At 37.4% G+C, this 22,930-nt stretch overlaps 1 protein-coding gene across 4 annotated transcripts in view; it reads left to right on the top strand.

The window, feature by feature from the left end:
• The first annotated feature begins 5,576 nt into the window (after nt 1-5,576).
• The window catches only part of Slc39a12 (solute carrier family 39 member 12), a 67,689-nt gene continuing 50,335 nt past the window's right edge, over nt 5,577-22,930 (top strand). For 3 of the 4 annotated variants that reach the window (XM_026407747.2, XM_026407748.2, XM_026407749.2), the window contains exons 1-4: nt 5,577-5,837; nt 12,863-13,144; nt 16,240-16,447; nt 20,055-20,227. In XM_026407747.2, coding sequence (XP_026263532.2) covers nt 5,577-5,837; nt 12,863-13,144; nt 16,240-16,447; nt 20,055-20,227 — 924 coding nt within the window. The remainder of the gene's footprint in view (nt 5,838-12,862; nt 13,145-16,239; nt 16,448-20,054; nt 20,228-22,930) is intronic. The other variant, XM_077802782.1, reaches the window with a different exon arrangement.

Genomic DNA, 22,930 nt, shown 5'->3' on the forward strand with positions numbered 1-22,930 from the left:
TTATAGTTAATCCATGGAGCCTTTAACACAAGTAAATTTGGAGTGGTTAAGTGATGAAGAAAATGTGAGCAGCTACATGTTCCCCTAAAAAGAGTATGGATGACAGTCTTTTAGGATGTCGTGATATGACAACTCATAATTCCCTGCCCTTCTACCTTTGGTACCATATGGCTCTCAGTGATGTCTTACCCCCTGATATTCATGCCCTGGTGGCATCCCATCTCCTTTTTGTATTGGTGGGGTTCACTTCTAACAAGTAAAATAAGGGATGTCACTCTGTCATGTTAGATTCCATCAGCTTTCCAACAACCCCAGGAACTCAAAAGAGGATCCCTGCCCAGTCGGACTACTAGGGTTTGGATATGAGGTGTCCCCTGGAAGCTCATCTGTGAGACAATGCAGGGTGTTCAGAAGTAAATGCTTAGATGATGAGACCTGAGATCAGGGGATTAACCCATTTGATGGGTTAATAATTTGGATGGAGTCCTGTATTGGGTGGTAACTGTAGGCAGGTCAGGTGTGGCTGGTGGAAGTAGGTCACTGGGTGTGTGACTTTGGGGTTTGTTTTGTCCTTTGTGTCTTGTGCACGCACTCGTTCTTTCTGTCTCTGTCTTGCTCTCTCTCTCTGCTTCCCGGCTGCAATGATCTGACCAGATTCCTCTGCCACATGTTCGGTCATGAGGTTCTGTCTCACCTCAAGCTCAGAGTCATGGAGTATGGATGGAGAACTCTGAAACTGTGAAAACAAAATAAACTCTGCCTCTTCCAAATTGTTCTTGTCGGGTACTTTGATCGCAGCAATATTAGGCTGACCAACACAGACCCTCTAAAGGAACTCCAACCCTTGCTGACACCTGCATTGTGACCTTGTGACAGACTCTAAAGCAGAGGAGCCTGGGGAGTTTTCCTGGCCTCCTGATGCACAGAAAATGAAATGAGCTGCACACCTTGTTTTGAGTGAGCCAATCTGTGTCAACTCATGATGCAGAAAAACAGTACAGACCTTGTTCACACAGACACGGGCTCAGAATGCCAGAACATGAAACTAAGAACCCACCAGGCATGATAATAGCAAGTCTCTTTCACTGTCTTCTTTGCCTGAAAATGTCACTTCAAGAAACAGCAAAAGAAAGAGATGACAAGACATATTGTGGCCTCAAACTGTACCACTGTTTGCATTTGGCTCAAACCAAAAGAAAACTTGATGGAAATGATCTCATGGAGACAAGGGTTAATTGGTCTCATTCAGAGTGTCAAGGTTAGGCCATCAGGGGCTCATAGAGCAACTTGGATCATAACCTTATTCTATCTTCCTTCTCTGAAAGGTGAACTTTTGAAATGACTGCTGTCATACCCAACCAGACTGACACAGTATAGTAAATTGTAACAGTGAACCACAAAATTAAACACGTGATCCAAATCACTGTAAAACAATAGGGAAAGACCAAGAGATCACACATCATCTCTTATTCTTGAATGAACAGATTGTCTTCCCTCCCACCCTGTACTCTTGGGTATTTTTTTTCTTTTACAGTTTTTTTTTTGTGATCATATGTGACTCTTATTAATTAATCAGAAGAAAAAATATTGTTTGAGAGTTGTACATAAAATTGATAGTTCTTGTTTCTTTTATCATGTTTACAGTCAGCTTCCAAATCAAAGACAACCCAAAGGGTTGAATTTAAAACAATTGACATTTTCTAAATGGTGGAAATAATGGTAATTTTGGCAGGGTCACAGAAACAGATGTATAGTCCCAACCCTGTAGGAGCTGTTTTTTTTTTCAGTTGAAAACTCTGTTTATAATCAGAGAAAACAGTTTAGAGAAGGAATAATGTTTGATTCAAGTGCCTGGTGCTAAGTACTGTTGGCAGGTATTCTAGAAGGGGGAGCCTAAGATTCTGTTTGTTTGGAAGTTCTACTTCTTTATTTGGGCTGAAAAAATAGCAGGGGCAGAAATGCAAGGGGTAAAATGTAAATTATTTCCTTTATTATGGGCACACATCCGGGTCACCACATTGATTTGTTAAAAGAAGCTGAGACCTAGAAATAAAAAGGATCACATTGCATCTGTTGCTTGGCAGTACAAGCACCAACCTGGATGTAAATGGGACTAGATTTCTTGTGGCACCTGCTAGAAGTGTGACCCAGGGCATTTCTGGATTGTACAGTGAGGATTTCACTGGGTTTAATTGATATTACACTATGAAAATGTAAAATTACATAGCACAATGCCAAAGCATGTAAGATAATAAATGCTGATAAATATCAGTATTATCTAGAGGGCTTAGCATCTTTGAAAAGAAGGAAAAAAAGACAGCATAAAGGTGATGGGAGAGGGAGGAAGCTGGCCAAGAGGTTGCTCATAGGTGGTAGATCTGATCTTACTGCCAGAAATGACCCCACAGGGGGTAGGCTGAAGCTTCCCTTTCCCTTCAGGAAGTATGCACATGTGTGGATTAGCAAAAACTATCTTTCCTCAGAACATCTGCTGAAAAATTGTAACAAACATATAAATCTATTGTAGAGGTAAATATTGATCTTACAAGTTGTATAGTGCTATATCTGCAAAATTAAACATTATATATAAAATTATGTAATCTGGTGGGTCCCTTTAAAGTCTTTCTGGGTCAAGACGGGGTATATGTATAAATACATTGTATTAATATGAAGAAGAAGTTTGATGCTCAGGACAAGAAGAGAGAAAAAAATGGAAGTGAAGGAGGAGTGACCAGCCAGAACCTGCCCGTCTCCACCCTGTTTTGCTGGGATAGCACTAGGGAAGATCTACATATTAGCAAACACTGCCTAGGATGAGACTAGTCTGAGGTGTGGGCCCAATACCTCACAAATGTCAATCAAAAGCAGATCTTTACACAGTTAAGATAGGACACGTGGTACTCCCAGAAGTTGGTTCGAATTGAAAATAAAAAGTTAAGAAAGGTGGATTTCAGGTTTGTCGTGGAAGCAGGCAGGTTGTACATACATGAAGGGTTTAAGCTGCAACCATGAGTCAGAATCTGAGATCATGTGGGACTTCGGGACTGGACACTACCAGAGGGGTTAAGCAGGTCACAGTGTCCTAGAAGGCAACTGTCCTGGGGACACTGGTCAGTGTCAATCTGGGTCTAGTCTTACAGCTACAGGGCAGGTTCTATATAGTGGGACTGGAGCAATTTTAAGGATCTGCTCATTGGAGCTGAACCAGGCTATGAGGGTAATTACAGGGACCAGGGCAAAGTGCAGGTACTTGCTGGTACCCTGGAGGACAAGATAATTTGTTGAATAGGTATTGGACTACTTCTCTTTGGTCACCTCTTGACCAAGTTTTGAGAAAGGGTAAGTCCAAGCCTTGAACAAAGCTCAGGTGGTCCCTGCTGTGGGGTAGCAAGCAGGTTAGCAAGAGAAATCCCACTGGGAGATTAGGTCCAGTGTCCTCCAGCTTGGAACCTGCTTCCTCCTGGTTCTGCCTCTGTAGGAGCCTCATTTGAAAGCCTTAACTCTGGTCTAACCTGGTCAAACCTTGCTTCTTTGTTTGATGATCCCACACTCTAACTCCAATTAATCCTTACCATGGAATTCAGGAGACGGAGGCCAAGTTCCTTCCCTTGAGATCAATCCCAGTCATTTATGATGAGTTAAAGAGAAGCCTGGCATTTTCTGGAAATATTTGCCTTCCATATGTTTATCCCTGTTACTAGCAGTTTTTTGGGATTCTCTTACCCTGTTGTTACCTTGTTCATTTACTGATCCATGAGAGCAATTTTCCCAATTTTGTTCTCCACTTTTCCCCTACCCAGACTCGAATTTTGCACCATGTTGGGCTTCTGTGAGCTGTATTATTTGCTTGTTCTCTATCTACTTTGAAGTCTTGGATTTTAACCTCTTTTGCCTCCTATGAATTTTGCCACTTTAATTCCCTAAGTCATTTTTTTCCACTAATAATTTATTGAGAGGCTGCATTTTGCAAAAGCCTGAATGTCACAAGATCCACAGACCCCAGGGATCCTAATCTAGGAAGCTAATTAAAATTCCCCCATTTGCCTCTACTTAATTCTCAGGTAACAACATTACTCCTTTCACAAATTTTGTTTGAAAACTTCTACTTATGAATGCCTTTGATATTTTATACTTCCGCACCTTATGAGATAAATAAGGTTCTGAAGAAACTATTTTTCCAATAACTGCTTAGTTTAAGTCTGGATGACATAGTTATCATAGAATTAGCTGGAAAGAAAAGAAAAATCTTGATTGAACACTAAAGTCTTTTCTATTCTGTAACATGATTTTTTTTTGACCTACATTCTGTCCCTGGAAAGGCAAGTGACTGTAGATGATTCTTTTTAAAAAAATTAGTTAAATATTAATATAAAAAGGACCCATTTATTAACCAGATTTATTTGATTATCCCCCAAACCTGCCAGACAGAAAGTTCCTTTTACCCACCTTCATTGTTACCCTGTGAGCAGCTCTCTCCATAGCAACTGAAAACTTCTCTGGGCTGAAATAATCCCCTCTGGCTCCCAGTGTACAGTCAAGGAATTTTAAAAACAGGGGACTTTGAAACCACGAAATGCTCTCTGAGATTTAAAAGCCTGCAGAGCTCCAGATAAATAATCGTTTATCTTTCTTAAGGTAAGCACTGGGTTTAGAAATGTTTGTATCATCCTCTGTCATTTTAAAAATGCTAACATAAGAACCTTAAGAAAGATTCTTAACCACCCCTGCCCCCTTAACCTCAAAAGTATTCCCAGTATCTTTGTTACTACCCCAAGGTCATTATTAGCTCATCCCTGGGTCAGAATCTGAGATGAGTTGCTGTTAACATTTTGTATTCCTTAACCAATCTACTGAAGAAATTTGGTTTTCTCCAAAAGCTGATTGGCTTAAAAGTCATTTCCTATCCCTTTAATCACTATCGAGTGAGTGGATTGATCAGGGCTTCTGAGATCTTGCAATCTTGTTTTCCTAAGATAATTCATTCTCCAGAATCTTGATTCTTAACTAAAGAGTGACCAGTATTTTATGAACATTACTATTTTTTTCCTCCAGTACTTTTCCTTGTCTGAAAACTTCTAACTCAACAATTTATTGGCAATATATGGAATTTATTTTTCCTTCATTTTTATTCTCTTACTTTAGTGATGAGTAAATTTCATGGGGTTCTTTACAATGACCTTAGAGGAGGGTGTTTCCTTTCCAGGTTTGGTAACTTGTGTCACCTGCAGAAAAAAAGAGACAATTTACTCTTCCTAATGTTTGGCTGTTTCAAGACAGGCAATCTGACATGCTTTTCTGTAGCTGCAAAGTTTACAGCCAAGATAGTTTCCTGCCTGCTGTTTGGGGTTATAAAAATTACCTACAGACCTCCCGTTGTTCAGAAACAGCTTGTCATTGCAAATCAGCTTAGCCACCCAATTAATGAATCCTTTCAAACATGTTGCAGACACAATAATTGAAGCCTTTATTTCCCCCCGCCCTTTACCACAGAAATTCTTCTGGTCTCAAGTTTATCCTGTGAACAGCCACCCACTCACACCTACCTAAGACAGATTCAAGGTAAAGGAAGCGTGGAAATGTGTTTGTGGACCAAACATTCAGAAATTTGGGTACCATTGTTCTTTCTACTCAGCCTCATTCCCTTGACTGAGACAGTCAAACCCTCAACCAAGGACAGCAGCAGCACTGGGAGTCAAGGCCAACTGGCAGAAGTACTACAGGTTCTCTCTGCTGGTGACCACCCGCCCCTCAACCACTCACGAAGCCTCATCAAAACATTGTTGGAGAAGACGGGGTGCCCCCGGAGGACAAATGGAATACGAGGAGATTGTAACCTGGTTAGTGAAATGCAATGGGGTCAGGTGCCAAGGTGTGTTCCAAAGAGAGTAATGGATGCTAGGGTTGCTTACTTCAGCAAAGCAAAAGGAAATGCAGATCTTCTAAAACCCAAGTGGGCAATGCATTGTGGTCAAATAACATCCAGATTTGGGATCCAACAAACCATTCAGCATTCTGCAGAGAATACTTAAAGATAGAGAATTTGTTGTTGTTGTTGTTGAAAGGGTAATGTTTATGTTTTTGAGAACACTTCTGTATGTTTAGAGGTATTTATGAGCTTGAACTTTTAGTCCTTTCTTCTTTCTAATTTTATAATCTTTTTTTGAGCCTGCAATCAACTTGCCAGTGACTAGTTAGATAGATGCTATTTGTTTTCTGTAGTGTAATTATAGCAGTCTAATGTTTGTCTCATGTTCAATGTTTGAGTACTTTTTTTCTAGATGTTGATTGGGGTTTTCCGATATTTTTTCATGGTAGGAAGTTCATGATTGGATAATTGTCTTCATAATGACCAATCTGAGCTGAGGGAGAGAAATGCTACATACAGGTAGACCTGAAATTAGATCCATGACTTCTGAGGTCCATAGCACAGCTTTCTCCTAGTCTACAAAGTGGATCCCCACCCTGGATGCACTTCTGAATCTGCTGGAAAGTTTCACAGATACCTATGTTGGCACCTTATCCTCCTCAGATGGAGACTGAAATTTCCCAGGATGGAATTTAAAAAAATCTCTCCAGATGAACTTAATATGCATTCATTGGAGGCTTGAGAATTCATCCCATTGGGGTGGGTAGATGCCATGGTAGAGGGGTGATAGAACAATGTATAAGGTGAGAGCCCTGTGTCTTTAAAATAACTGCAAAGAAAAATTAAGCAAAATTGATCTTTACCATTGTATTGCTGACCCATGAGATTTTGGGGGGAAGAACCTACAAATGTATAGTTAAATGAAAAAAATAAGCAAAACAGATGCAAATGACTGCTTCCAAATTTTCCAAATTAAATTTTGGAATTTTCTTTTCAATCATACATAGTTCTGGGATGGGGAAGGATTTCATGGCCAAATGTTTTCTTTCTTTCTTCTTCTTCTTCTTCTTCTTCTTCTTCTTCTTCTTCTTCTTCTTCTTCTTTTTTGGTGACAGAAGGGATCTTACTCATAGATAAGAGTCTTTCTCTGCTCTGTTTCAATGATAAATAATTCAATAATTATTAAAATGTCCAGTGGCTCCCAGAGGACACTTGTTATAATAGGCAATTCATGTATGACAACATTAATATGTACATGGATACATAGCAACAGAAGACATGCCTCTAGATGTACCCAGGAATCATGTGTTATGAATGTCCTCTGAGAATTCGCTTCAGTGCAACGTTCTCCTTTAATGACATGGAGTGCCTTATTAAGGCTGCTTGAATATGGTCTTGCTAGGGGGAATGTAAACAAGCAAAATTGTTCTCCATTTTGGGGCCTGGGGAAAAGGGATTGTTTCACATTTATTGTTTTCTGTGTCATTATCAAGAATTTGACCCATTTGGCTTTCCTTTGAATTATTTTCATTCCAGGCCTTGAAATAGTATAATAGTTTCACACTCTTTCTGATGCTCTATTTCTTCCTTTCTGGAAGAAAACTGAAGTGAAGCAAGGTGAATCTCAGCTTCACCTGCTCAGTGGGCTTCCACTCACCTGCCTTACCTGTCACCAAGGAGCCCAGGGAATATATCCCTGCCATTCATGAGAAACTAGTGAAAGCAGAATCCTTCCGATTTCATAAATACCCAGGTTCTGTCCCAAACCATAGGGCTTCAGCTTGCTTTGAGTCTGGTCATCTCAGGGACTTTACTGGTAGGCAGGGCTCATGCTAGAAACTCTATGGTAAAATGACAGGGTAAGGGAGTGAGCTCATATCTCTCAATGTCTGGAAAAGTAAGGGAAGTGGGTGCCTTGAATTTGTGAGGAGGAAAATATTGTAAGTCTACGTAAACATAGAATTAAAAGAAAACCTGAGGTTCCTTGGAAATATTGGGCATTTAAATATAAACCGATTCCTCTGTAGTCTTTGGATAGTTCTTATGTGATCCTGGCTTTTTCTTTTCTTTCTTTTTTAATGAGAAACAGCTTTACTGGACTTAATGAGGGATTAAGTGACTCTACTTCAGTACTAATGTGAACCAGGACCCTACATGGTTTCCCAAAGGAAAAAGAACCTGGTTCTGGCACCTTCTAGCTTTTGGGACCTGCTGACTCTCGGCTTCCTCATCAGTAGAACTGATCTAGTGAGTCTCTCCTTGGGGATATCTCTGGGGAATCACAGGGACATCTGGGCATGCATGAGCTTGGACACAGGAGCTCAAGTTTCCTCTTTGCCTTCTCTTCCCTGTACCTCATGCAGATGTAGCTGGTCCTTCCTGGTCCAGGGACATTGGAACAGTGACATTCTTCAGGATGCTTTTCCTGCCTGTCCCACAAGGTCCCCTCAGCTGTGCCAGATGCTCAGGATTTTAACCAAGTTCTTCAAACAATTCTCAGCCACATTTAAGTTGAGACACAAAGGTTTTTTGTTTATTTCACACTCAGCACCACCCTCCCATTCATTTGTCATAACTTTCATGGGATACAATGTAGAAAATTACAAGATTTATCTTGCATCTTTAACAAGTTTACCCTCACTCTTCGAAGCAAAGACTTTCTTCTTGTCAGTCAAAAAAGCCACTAAAACTTGTTCAGACCCATCGAGAGCCATGGTCTGCCATCAGCTAACATCCATCCAGTCCTTTGGCAGGAAAAGGAAGAAATAAAATTTCCTTCTTGTATATTAACATTGATTATTGTCCATTAAAAACAAATATTCCTCATACCCAAACAAGACCTCACAAAAATCTAAGAACTTAAAAGAGGACAGTAGATTGGATCAAAATCTAATTTTTAACATTTATGAGGTTAAAACCTCAAGTTCATCCTGTAGGTTTGGCAGCTGTCTTATTGATGTACAAAAAAAGAAATTATCATAATGCTTTTGCCACCAAGGTTCTCACCTGGCATAAGCAATAAGCGAAGCTGAATCACTTACCTAGCCAATCTGATTTGGCTTCAGGGTGTAATGAACAATTATTACCAAGGATCAGGGTAACCTATTAGCTTGTAAGGAAGCCTCTGCTTGAATTTGAATCAATCTTTTGCCAAAGCTTATTGCTTTATGAAGTCTTCAAAATGAATTCCTAGAATCTGTGTGGGCATTTTTCCTTTTACAACTTATGCCTCCACATGACAAGATTTGAAGGAAAATCATTGGATTATTCCTGAATGGGTCTATTCTTCTTTAACAAAGAATCACTTCACTGTAGTCAGCAGCCTTGGTCAGAGTAGATCTTGATGCCTATGGGGTGGCAATAATTGCAAAAATTTGCTAAACATCCTTCCCACACACAATTCAGTCAAAAACTTTAACAATGAAAACAAATCTAGTGGCCATATATTGAAAATCCTTGTCCCCTTCCCCACCACCACCCCCTAAAGTGCTTTCAATTGGGGGATTTGTTTTTCCTTATTTATTTCATTTGATGCTTTCTGCTGCATTTGTTCCTCAAACCACCACCTTCTGTATTAGGATAACTTTTCTAAGATTCTAGTATCATCAAAGGGAGCAAAGTTCTCAGGTCCTGGTCATTTAATTCACAGTTACACTTTTTTTTTTAAGCAAGCCTCAAAATATTAAAGCAAGGGCTAGGTAGTACCTGTTTATTCAACTGAAATCTCTAGAGACACAAAATTAGATGCTTCCATAACTGGTTTAAACTTTTCAAAGTCAGAAGTTAGTTTTACCTTGTGTGTTGTATGCCTTGTACAAACCAGTTCTGTAATACTTAGCACGATTACAATGCATACCCCATTCTCAGCTGCCCTATGCCTTGCAAACCCGATATTCTAATCCTGAAAAGGCCTGGCAAAATGTTGAGCAGGAACTATTGATGGATTGAGTCTTAGGCATCTCAGACCTGATGAAATGTGGCCACATACACTGCTGTGTGTCCAAGCCCTGGCTATCTGTGCATGGTCTGGTGGCCTCATGAGCATTCTCTCTTGGTGTTGATGTTCTTCTTCCTACTGATCCAGTCCCACCCATCAGTATATCATCATGAATTCATTTAACCCTCTGCATGTATAAATTCCTCATTCTGATTGCTCTTTGAGTTTTACCAATCCTATTGATCTTAGATTATCTTTCTTCCTATAAATTAGGAAGGAAGGAAAATAATTGATTGGGAGGGCTGTACAATGGGTCCACAGCTTATGTTATCCATGACACAAAAGAAAACAATAAAAGAATAAGGCCTATCCTTACTAGAGCAGGAATGAGCATTAGTACAACTAACCATTATGAGCTCTGTGGCTTTAAGCTAGTTACTTATCAGGTCTTATAATGGTTTTCACATATACTAGAGGTACACTTTTTTTTTAACAGAAGGAAAATATAATTCTTATTTCTGTTTATTATCTTTGCATATTGCATACAAATGTATCCATCAATTCACTAAATATTAAGTAATTGCATAACTGGTATTCTAAATGCCTTACAGTATGTGAAAATATTTGGTGGATTATTATACAGGATTATTATACATTATTTTTCCATCTAAAATAATGGAATAGGGTTTTCACTGTCAAAGAAATCATTAGCCTAAACATTTTCCAGAACCAATTAGATTATACTCTGAGGAGTGCCTGGATATTAAGGTGCTCAGCACAGTTCTGGGCACCAAACTGCTAATAATTGGGAGCTAATACTACCTTAGTTTGGTTTCAGGAGGGGGTTGTTTGGAACCAAGAATGACTTTATTGCACTTTTATTTCAACTTATTCACTTGTTGTTGGTGTTAATCCTGCAAACGGCTAAACTTGTAAAAGTAAAATTCACTCTCATTGCAAATACTGTTTCTCCTCTCTTTGCTGAGTTCTCAAGCCCTTGCAGTTGAGATGGGAGTGAGACTGGAGTTCCTTGGCTTGTGGAAGAACATCATTATCCTTTGCTTTGGAAATTTGTTCCTCTGGATCAGGGTGGTATGTACCAGAGGGCACCTTCTGACCTACTGGGTAGCACAGAAGGCAGAGAATTAGAACCTTTAAGTGGGGACAACTCACTCTGAGATACTGACAGGCATTCATTTCATTACTTCACTCTGAGGTTGTTGTGGCTAGGTAATGGAGCTGCTTCTCAGATTCTGTGAGAATCTCAGGAGCCTCCCAGTTGTCTCTGACAAAAGGTAGCTGCTCTCTTGCTAAGAAAGCTGCCTATCCACAATTCCCATGTCCATCTTTTTCTTACTGCCCTATGATGTTATCCCTAACCCCTCAGACCATGTGAATTTTTCAGATTAGAGGAGCCACATCTGCCTGTGGTTTGTGATAGGGGACAAAAGACTTTTCCTCTACCCACTTAGATTCTGTGACTGAGGCCTGTGAGCTGAACTGACTAAAGCATAACAGAAGAAAAGGCATACAGGTTTAGTTTGATGTTAATATTTTTATGTAGCTTGGAAAACCTCAGAGGAAGAAGTGCAAGCCCAGAAGAAGTGGCTGGACCCAGGGACTTGTATACCATTTTAACAAAGAGCAATAAATTGTGGAGATGTGACAAGAGGAGGGAAAATGGGTGGTAAACTGTGGGGAAATGAATGGAAAATAGATGATGGATACTAATTTCCTTCATTAGTAAGGTTCTTGTAGTCAAGTTTGTATAGAAGAATATCTGCATCAACTCTGTCTCCAGTGATAAGAATGTTTTCATATTCTTGGTACATGGAGGAAACATTTCTCATGGGAAATTATAATGGCGTTTAGAGACAAAGCGGGAGGGCAGAGAGACCTTCTTCATCTACTGATTTTCAATTGCCTTTAGCTCAACGGTGTCAGTGTGTCAAAGTGATATGTTTTGGGGTTGGTATGTGTTCTGATTCTCTTCAGTGGAAACATTTTTAGCAATTATCTTTGGTAAGATTGATGAGGGGTATATGGCACTCCATCACTGAATTTTTATACCTAAGTAAACAACTGCACAAAATTGACAAAAACCTAGCCTTCACGATCCACTTGTTTTCATGGGGGATAAAGAAAATAAACAAGAAAAAAACCCCAGTAATTTTATAATACTAGTGCTATGAAGCAAATAAAATAATGATATGTTCCAGAGGTGGCTATCTAACACAGTGGCTATAGCCACTTGTAGATATTGAGCACTTAATATGTGCTTCATCAAAATTAATAATTTTTAAAAATCTTTGATTACATGCTGAAATGATCATTATTAGGGATATGTGAATTTCTATAAAATATTATTAAAATTAATTTGGCCTGTTTCTTTTTTTAAAAAAATGTGGCTTCTAGAAAATTCCAAACACATGTAGCTTGCATTATATTTCTATTGGATAGCATTGTGCAGAAGAACAAAGATTGGGGGCTGGCAGGTCTTTGGGAAGGCTTCCCTAAAGGGATGGCACTTTGAGCTAATGCCTGAGAAATAAGGGGAACAAGAAGACCCAAAAGATGTGGGAAAAGAGCTTTGAGGAACCGACAGAAAAATCATAGGGGCAGAATTTCAGTTATATTGTAGAGAAAGGCTAAGATGAGGTAGGGCAGGTAGGGTAGACAGGGGCTAGATCAGGAAGAAAACTGTAAGGAGTTTGGATTTTATTTGATATCTCATGGGAGATCATTTTAAAAGCCAAAGAATTGGCTAGTTTTATGTAAATCAGCAGATCTACAACTATATGACTGACAACTCTGACAGTGTGACAACTATGGTTGGAGATAGAAGGACTAGACTACTCTTAGAAAAAAGGCTTCTGAGGAGAGCATTATTGTTATATGAAAGTCCAGCCATGATGCTCCTATCTGAATCTAGTTATCAGACCTGACTCCTTTCCCCTTCTACACATAAAGTATAGGCAGTGGAGACCCCATGGCTGTCCGTGTTCTGGAGCTGTTTGTTAAAACTTTGCTTCTGTTTCTTTCTTCCCTCCCCTCCACAGTGTTTTGAACCAGATGCACTATTACTAATAGCTGGAGGAGACTTTGAAGATCAGCTTAGAGAAGAGGTGGTCCAGAGAGTTTCTCTTCTCCTCCTCTATTACATTATTCACCAGGAAGAGATCTGTTCTTCAAAGCTCAACATGAGTAATAAAGAGTATAAATTTTACCTACACAGCCTCCTGAGCCTCAGGAAGGATGAAGACTCCTATTTCCTTTCACAGAATGAGACAGAAGATATCTTGGCTTTCACCAGGCAGCACTTTGACACATCCAGAAGCCAGGTAACAGGGGCACAGTTGCTAACTAGCTCTGCTGCTAAGATGCTGTCTCAGATTCTTATTCACTTATGTATATTTAGTCAGTTAATGATTCCCAAGTCTTTCAAAAACTTCTAAGAAAGATAAGTATTTATGTGTTTTTTTTTTTCCTAATCCACGGTATGGTAAGTGACATAATTCAGAAATCTGAGTCTAAAAGTAGAAATGTGATGACTAATCAGAAGATGAATTTTAGCCAGAAAGCCAGCGGCTGATAGGCAGGCAGGACAGGTGACGGGCAGCTCTGTCTTCTGACTCCCCTTGAGCACTCCAGTGACTCAGGGTTTTTAATTAGTCTGCAAGGACTGAACTGTAATGGTGGAGGGTACTGTGTCTACCTACCCTGCTACTGGCCAGGGAAGAAGGCAGAAACAGTTTGAGAGAGATGAATTCATTGTTAATTATTTTCCCAAGGAAGCATCTTGCCAAAGGCATTATTCATGATGATCAGCATGAGCCCTTTTATGGTTTTTGATTACATGGTCTGCCTGTGCACAGGGTCTGTTCAGAGGCCTCTCATCTCTCCCAGCTCCCATTAGGAAATGGGCACCTGCTCATTTGCTTCCTCATTACTATTCTAGCAAAAGCTGAACTTTTAATGGTGTTTATGCTTTCTGGGTTGCAGTGGAAAGTTTCAGAAGGTAAAGATTCTGAACATCAAGGTTTTTGAAGCCCCTTTTTCTAGCAGAATTAATTGAGGACCTGTACCACTTTGAGAAATTGTTGAAAATATTTTTTCTCTCTTGAATTATTCATTGATTATGTGTAGACATTTTGGTTCTCCATATCAATGATTACTTCCAGTAACCTAAAGGTATCTGAATAGTCATGCTTTGACTTAATGGCCAGCAGACATATCGTCCAGTTTGCTGTAAATCTGTTTAGTTTCTCTTGTCATTAGTGGAACTAATAGAAAGGCTGTTTACAGGGCACTTTGCCAACATCATGAAGTAGCTCTAATCATGTAAATATCAAAATTGGACCATAATCTTGTTTCTAGTTTCATTTTAGGAAAAATTTCCTTGAGAGAAATCAATTTTCTGTTTAATAAGGATGTGTTCCTGGATATGATGGCTTCATTGTAACATCTATACAACACAAGATGCGTTTGAATTAGCCACTAGGAATTTAGTCATCCTCCCCATTACTGTCTTGTGATGCAAATTAAACGGAAACCCAGTGCTTAAAACCAGATGGTGTGTATGTGTCTAGGTTTATGGTTATTACACACGTACTGCCAATACCTGGGTTTCTGAGTGTTTGTGAGATCAGACATTCTCAGAATAGGGTAAAATAATGTTACATGGACAACTTTTATTCAACAGGAATTGAGCTCCTGCTCTCATAGCCTTTGCTAGGTCTTAGACTAGTGATCTCCTAGAGATAGCACTGTTCCTAGTTCTTGGAACTAGGCACACCCAGGACTCCCTAGGAAATCAGTTGATATAGACTTTTGCAGAAGGCTGTTGACACCTCACTGTAGCTGCTGCTCTTTTTGACCAGATGATGTGAGGTCATGGTAGGGGGTGCTGGAACAGGAGACCCTCCACTAGCAACCCCAGGTCTTGATCTGCACAGGGCTTGGCTTCTACGAATCAAACCAGTAACAGCTATTTCAGGTGAACCTCACTCATTCCCCAAAAGAAACACCTCTACTCCATAGGGTCCTACTGTGGCCAACTCCCCTAAAGAACAAAACACAGACATCATTCCATCTCTTCATTCCAAACAACTTTGTCTCCCATCTTCCTAACTCAATCCCTTAGTGTTCCACCTCTTCTTTTACTGTTTGTGATTTCTTGGTAGAGGAATAGGGATGTGCACAGAGCTCTCTGCCAGCCCTGCCCCTTGCATAGAGAATGCGCATTCTTGGCTACACCCTAAACACTTCAAGGATGAAATCAATGGCACCTTGTAAGGGTTACTATTTTACAACCTCTATGAAAAATTCATACTTCTGTGAGGTTCATGTTATCTAGTATTTAACTTATTTTCATGCAAAAGAACTTCTTGCTATGTCTCCAAATCTAACAAGATTTTGATAACTGACTCTCAGCCTTCCATTCTGCTGTCTACCACAGCAATGAATATGCTCCCTGCCAAGTTCACCAATTACAGACTTAGAAAGGAATAAATCTAATGTGTACATTTTATTCCTTGTCCCAGGTCACGAAAATTGAACATTGACACAATAACCTTCTTTTCATTTCTCTGATGATGAGCACATTCTCTTCTTCATCTGGAGTGGGCCTAAGCATGGTGCCAGGCACACAGTAGGCATAAAATCAATGTTTAAACCAACGAATGGGAATACTAGTAGAATATAAGGCAAAATTCTAGCCTTTTAGATATTTATAATTTAGTTGAGCAAAATTAACATATAAATATGAAAAAAGGCTCCGTGTCATTTGTCCTATGTCTTTAAGAGTTCAAAGAACATAGACCCTGTGCTGACTTTTGATTTGTAATAAGTTCACACTGAACTTGAGACTAAGGGCTGATGTGGAAGTAAGTAAGTGCCCTGTGATGGTTAAGGCAGCAGGGCTGGTGTGAAGTCAAGGTAGGGAATATAGACTTGAAAGTCATTGGCCTGCAGGCTGTGTTGGAAGGTGGGAGAGATTTCACCAATTGAGAGGATGCTATAAGAGCAGGGGATCATCTTGGGAAAAGCACATCCATGAGATGATAATAAGAAAGGCTGGATAACTGAGGACTGGTGGAAGGGGCCTTAGAACACTCAGTATCATGGCAGATAAAAGAAGTCAGTATTGGGCTAGCGATACAGCTCAGTTGGTAGAGTGCTTTGCCTTGCATGCACAAGCCCTGGGTTCAATCCTCAGCACCAAAAAAAAAAAAAGTGGAAGAAGGGGGTATTTCCAAATACAGTTGCATCTGAGACAACTTTGTGAGATGACAGTCATTCCCGTACACAAGTACACAATTCAATCTTCTTTCCGATGGACTATTCCTTGTCCTTGGGGGGGAAATCCTAGAGATAATTTTAAAGTATTCGAAATAATTTTAGAAGTTAAAAGTTTTTTCTTTGTATGTGATTTCAGTGTATGGGAACAAAAATGCTACAGAAAAAATCTGGAATCCAGAACAGTGACGGTGCGGATGAACATACACTTCCCAGATTGGCAGCGACAATCATTGCTTTGTCCCTCCAGGGTGTTTGTCTGGGACGAAGAAACTTGCCAGCCCCAGACTATTTTACAGAATATATTTTCAGTTTCTTGAATAGCACGAATACTCTCCACTTATCAGGTAAGGAGGGTCTTCATGAATTTAACTTCCAAGTCACAGCTTCCAAAACGATTGTGCCAAAAACAAAGGCTGAAGCATTTCAATGACTGAATTTGTTCGGTTGTATTTTAAGTACCATTTTATGTCGGCATGTAGTAAGAGGGGCTCAGGTGGCTTTTCAAGGCAAATGTGTTATGATGTCTGTGTGGTGATGAGGTGTAAAGACAGATTTGGCCCCTTTCTGTGTTGATGAAAATTGTGATATCAAGCCAAAGGGAAGATTTTTAGGTCTGCCATAGACCTAAATATACCCTTTCCTAATTGGCACATAATACTGGGGCTGGTAGCTCAGTGGTAGAGCACTTGCCTAGCATGTGTGAGGCACTAGGTTCAATTCTCAGCACCGCATATAAATAAATAAATGTCCATCAACAACTAAGAAGTAATTAAATAAATAAACTGGGACAGAGGTGGCAGAGTGTTCTGTAGAATCATGAAAGGCTAATTCACTAATTCAGGGTTCAAGATGGTCAACAACCAGTTTGCTTATCATCATATATGTGAACCATTTAATTTTAAATTAAAATAATGTAAATTTTCTGTCTTTGCTGAATTCCTTTTTGGGGCTCTTAGATGAAATGGGGTGTCATGAAGGAAATCAGAATTTTTTTGCACATTTCTTTGTACTAGGTAAGACAGATGACAGATGACTCAAAAGTGGTATGACTTATTTTTCAAATCTGCATTAAGATGGATAGAGAGAGATTTTTAAAAAGCATCTCATTGCCTAGTACAGCTAGCCTTCTCCATAGTTCTTTCCAAGATTTTCCTAGTTTGCTTGTTCATTCTAATGAATACCATCAAATTGTCAAGCTCCAAGAAAAAACTTAAGGTAATTTTATTATGATAGAAAAAAATATGTATATATAGAAAATATATATATAAATACATTGCATATACATATATAATTATATGTAATATGTATATAAAATTACTTAAAGAGAATTGGTATTTATAAGGTCTTGCACCTTTATATCCAAGAACAAAAAATGTTTTTCCATTTATTCATGTCTACATGTATATTTTTATGGAACTTTTAAAAATTTTCCTCACACAGGTTTTAGGAGTTTCTTGTTATTTTATATATAGGCATCTAACTTTCTTTTTGGATCCCATTAGTGAGGTTTTCTTTAATTATATCCTCTAGTTTATCTTTAGATATATGAAAGCCATGATTTTTTTAGATTATTTTTGTAACCTACTCTGATTATTTTCTTTTTACATCAATTTTTAGGAGTTTCGGCTATATAATTATATCATCTTCAGAAAGATATAATTTTTTCTCTTTCTAAGTCTTGTATTTCTATTTGTTTCTTGTGGAATTGCACTGGTTAATAATTCCAATATAATACAATAAGAGTGGGAGTGATTAGTATTCTTATTATATTGCTGATTTTAAAAGAAAAGCCTATAGTATTTCCTGATTAAATTTAGATATCCTACTGTTATGTATAACTAATTAGAACAAATTAAAAGTATTTAGAGAACAAATGAGCAAAATATTTTAATTAACTTGCATTCTTATGTTTCTAGTACTCTTCATTTTTCCAGTAGACTTGAACAAAATGAAAAATTTAAACAAAAGGTACATTTGGGTCATTTCTTTTAAGCCTAACGGACTTAATTTTATATTTCTTATAAGGCATATCTGCTAGCAATGAATTCTCTCATTCATTGTTTACCTGGAATTTTTTTTTCACCTTTATTTTGAAGGATTATTTTGCTGGCTATTAGGTTCTTAAATGACAATTTTTTTCTTTTTGCTCTCTGATTATACCATCCCACTACTTTCAGGTCTCTATTGTTCTGATGGAAAGTCAGTGGTTAACTATAGTGATGCTCCCTCACATGTGATGAGTCCTTTTTCACTTTTTGCTTTCAAGAATTTATCTTTGTCTTTTGACATGCAACCACTTAATTATAATGCGTTTGGGTGTGGATCTTTTTGTGTTTATCCTCCTTGGTGTTTGATGAGCTTTTTAAACACGTTAGATTTTTACATCGCTTGGAAAGTTTGGGGGTATTATTTTGTTCAATAGATTATTTTTCGGATTTTTTTTCTCTTTGTCCTCTCTTTCAGTGACTGCCAATACATAGGTTTGATATGCTTCTTGTTCCATAACTCTCTGAGACTTCTTGTTCTTCCTCTGTTTTTACTTTCTATTCTTCAAAATGGGTTGTTTCTGTTAATTTATCTTTTTGTTTAGTGGTTCTTAATGGATTCAATTTTTAATTGGTACATTTCAGTTATGTGTAAAAGTGGAATTCATTGTGATAGGTGTATACATGTGCATACATAATTTGGTTAATTTCATTCTGCTGTTCCTCCTTTCACTAGCCTTCTTCTCCCTAATTCCCCTTCCTTTACTCCACTGATTCCCATTATATTATCATAAGACCCTTCCCCTTTTAAAAAATTCATTATTTCTCTCTGACTTCCATAGGTAAGAGAAAAATCCATACACGATTTTCAGTGTCTAGCTTATTTCACTGTTTGGTGATTCCCCCCCCACCCCCCCACTGCCTTCTCAAATATGTTATTGAGTGCCTTTAGTGAATTTTTTGTTATTATGTCTTCCTTCTCCAGAATTTCTTTTATTTAATTTTTATTTCCTTATTGAAAATTACTATTAGGTGATTTGTTGTTTCATACTTTCCTTTTTTTTCTTTAAGTATGTTTTCCTTTAGTTCCTTAAACATGCTTACACTAGCTGCTTTGAAGAATTTGTTAGAACCAACATCTGGGATTACTCAGGGATGTATTTGTTGACTACTCATTTTCCTGAACATGGGTCACATTTTCCCTTTTCTCTGCAAGTCTCATGATTTTTTTAATTTAAAACTAATCATTTAAAATAAAATTCTAGTTTGTAGTTTTTCTATCATTGATAACATTTAGGAGAATTCCAAAGACATTTTAGTAACAAGTAAAAGGATGAATAAATCCATATGAATTTATAATTTCATTTAATTTTCCTCTGTATTTTTTGAAGCCTAGAGTAATATTGAGGGAAACAAAATTGCAATCTATAAACTTATATTCATTCCATAATATCACTGGAAAACAAGATCTAGTTTGTCTCTGTAATCACATCTCCCTTTCATTTATTTTTTCTTTTCTTCATATCCACAGAGGAAGACACTTTGATTGACTTAGCTACATTAAAGTAGTAATCAATCTACTAATGATGTGGATTGACTCAAGGAAATACATTTCCTAAAATCTAGGCTAGTATCTTCTTTAATTTATACATTTGTATTAAAGGAAAATATTTTACTTAATGGAAGACATTTTCATTGGTTGTGTTGCCCATTTATCATCTCTAGTGTATTTAAATGGTGGGAATACCTTTAAAAGATTGGTTCAGCCTTAGGTAGATCCTGTGAGAGAATCCATATTCATGTGAGGTATAAATGTTATGTCTTTGTTCAGAATGAAACCTTGATTTTTCAACAGAACAAAAATTTATCTTGTAAAATGTCTATGCTATAGCCATGTGAAATTATAATTATTCTGAACAAGATCTGCCTATTCTATGTCACACCCAATTTTGTATGAAATTTCTAGAACTAGACCAACTTCTCAATACTCTCTGGACCAAAACCACCTGTATCAAAAAGGATAAAATCCATCAACTTCAAAGGAAACAAAACAACATAACAATCCATGATTGGGGCTACTCTAATCTATCTGTGTCTGTGGACAAAGGTTCAGATGATGGCCCAGTTTCCTGGGATCAGGTATTTCCATTATTTCTCTCATATAATCATTTGCTATTAATAAAGAAATTCAGCAGTGAGAGTTCTATCAGAGTTGTAGAAAATTCAAGAAGAGAATGTATATTTTCTTAAAAGTAAAAATGATTTATTTCTATAGCATGGTCTTACTTCTTTTTCTATAAGCAAGTTCCTGTAGAAATAAAAACAAGGGGGTTGGGGATGTGGCTCAACTGGTAATATGCTCTCCTGGCATGTGTGGGGCGCTGGGTTCGATCCTCAGCACCATATAAAATAAAAATAAAGATGTTGTATCCACCGAAAAGCCAAGATATTTAGGAGAATGAAATATATTACTCTTTTCTTCTTTGGGTCACTATCAAATCCATATAAAATTAGTTCAGAAAATATATAGTGAACATTTAGTATGTACCAATCACCATCCTAGGCATAATGAAACCAGTGCTGAATAAATATAGGCATAGCATTTAAGGACAATACAAGGCAGAGGAGGATATATACATTGCATAAATAACTACAATAATGCATAAAAAATTTAAGTTAGATTAGGAAGCAATTGCTTTAGATTGTGAGCAACATGACATTATTTGTATAGTAGATGGTACTGAAGATTTTTTAAAAGGTGATAGGTGAGCCTACAAACGTATCTATATCTGTATTTCCTAAAGTTGTGTTTCAGAGAACAGTCACTGGTCTACCTTAGCTTCTCTTTAGGTGCTATGGTCAAACAAGTTGGGAAAATATACTGGAAATACACATTTAACCGTGGCTTGTAAAGGAGTTTGGAGAGGTTCATTTTAGACAAATTAATCTTACTGAACCCAACTTTGATCAAAGAATCTTTCTCTGCCCTAGTCATTTAAAATCTTCAGAACTTAGTGTTCTGTGATAATGGCTTGCATTTATTAAATACTTATTATGCATCAGATACTGTGTTATTTTGACCTGCATTAGTTCATTAGTTCCTAGAATAACTATGTGTTAGTTTGTATTATTGCATCCTATAAATGAGCTATGGAGCTAATAAGCATTGCTTGAGTTTATAGAAACTGAGGATATATATCTTCAGTTTTATATATATTACATATATAAATATATATATATATGATATATACATATCATATATATATAAATAATATAGGTCACATTCTTAACAACTATGATATTATTTGGGAAATGGTCCAGGAAATTGGACCTACTATATTATTAATTGGGAAATGATTTAAATATCTTAAAAATATTTTGTTCTTTATATCTTAAATGAGCAATACTTCTATGAAATACACTCTGTATCTTAAAACAGACAAGAGTACCTACTTTATATTCCTAATAATTCTGGATTTTGTGTTCACAAGTTGTGAATGCATGATTGGGCAATATCAAATATTTTTGCTACTATGCATTTTAAAAAAGTTAATTTCTGTTACCTATGTCATGTATAAAATATATCAATCAGAATTGATTCTTTCAAACTTATGATTATTATATTCAATGGAAGGTGACAAAAATGACCTCCAGATTAATCTTTGTAAAGTATCCTTAAGTGTGTCTCCAGAGCCATATTTCAGGAAGGGAATAAATTTGATTTATGGAAACTTCATTTGCATAAGGAACAAAGGTTATTAAAATTTATGTTTTCTTATTTAAGGCATGCATTTTTAAAAACAATTACAATTTTTGTTTGTGCTAACTATGCAAAATAAATGAAATAATCTCTTCTACAATTATTCTTCTCTGTCCCAATATGTCACTTTTTTGTGACTCTTGGTGGGACCCTAACATGGAATACCAGTTCTGAGGACCCTGCTTATATTATTTAGACAACATTCTGCAAGTCTTGTCACTGGATCAGAAACATTATTATCACCAAGAAACTTGTGAGAAATGTATATTCTCAGGCCCCACCCCAGAATTTACTGAACTAGCAACCCTGAGAGTGGAGCCCAAAACTCTATCTTATAATAAGCCCTCCAAGTGATTATCAAAAGGGAAAATTAGACACCATTATTTTAGAAGACATTTGAAAACTTTCATAGAAACTTGATGACATCAACACAAGAGTCAGCACATATTGAAGTTTTATGCAAAGGAATAAAGGTGTTTTAAAGATTACTGACCAGACATTCTAAATTTTCATTCTATTCTTTAACATTTTATGGAATGTAATGAGTCACCACTAAGACATTCATATTAGCAATTTCAGAAGAAATTTAAAACAATAATGACTTACAGAGCAATAGCAAGTAAAGATCAAGGGCACAGAAGCTTATAATAGAATAACTGTTCTGTCTGAGAAGGTATTCTAAAACTAGAAACTATTCAATTTCTTGACAATGAACTGGGAAAAGATGCATGATATTCTGTTCCTGTTTACCTCTATGCTCTTACTTACCAGCTAGACATTTTCCCATAAGATATTTATGATGGAGATTTCATCATCAAAAGTGTGTTACTAATTTCCCTTTCTTTTGGCAGTATTTTAAATGAGATAAACATATTCCATCTGTAACAAATGGTTCAAAAAAGAATATTGTCTTTGGTACACATTATCTTATTTAAGGGAGGAATACCACATATTTAACTTTCAGGTGATACTTTCAGGTGAGTAGGAACCTTTTTGGAATTCTTGCACAATTCCTTTGTAACAAATGCCTTCCTCACTCCTACCACATGGGTAGAACTGACCTACCAGACAGATAACTGACC

Source organism: Urocitellus parryii, chromosome 9 (genome assembly GCF_045843805.1).
Source record: "Urocitellus parryii isolate mUroPar1 chromosome 9, mUroPar1.hap1, whole genome shotgun sequence".
NCBI lineage: Eukaryota > Metazoa > Chordata > Mammalia > Rodentia > Sciuridae > Urocitellus > Urocitellus parryii.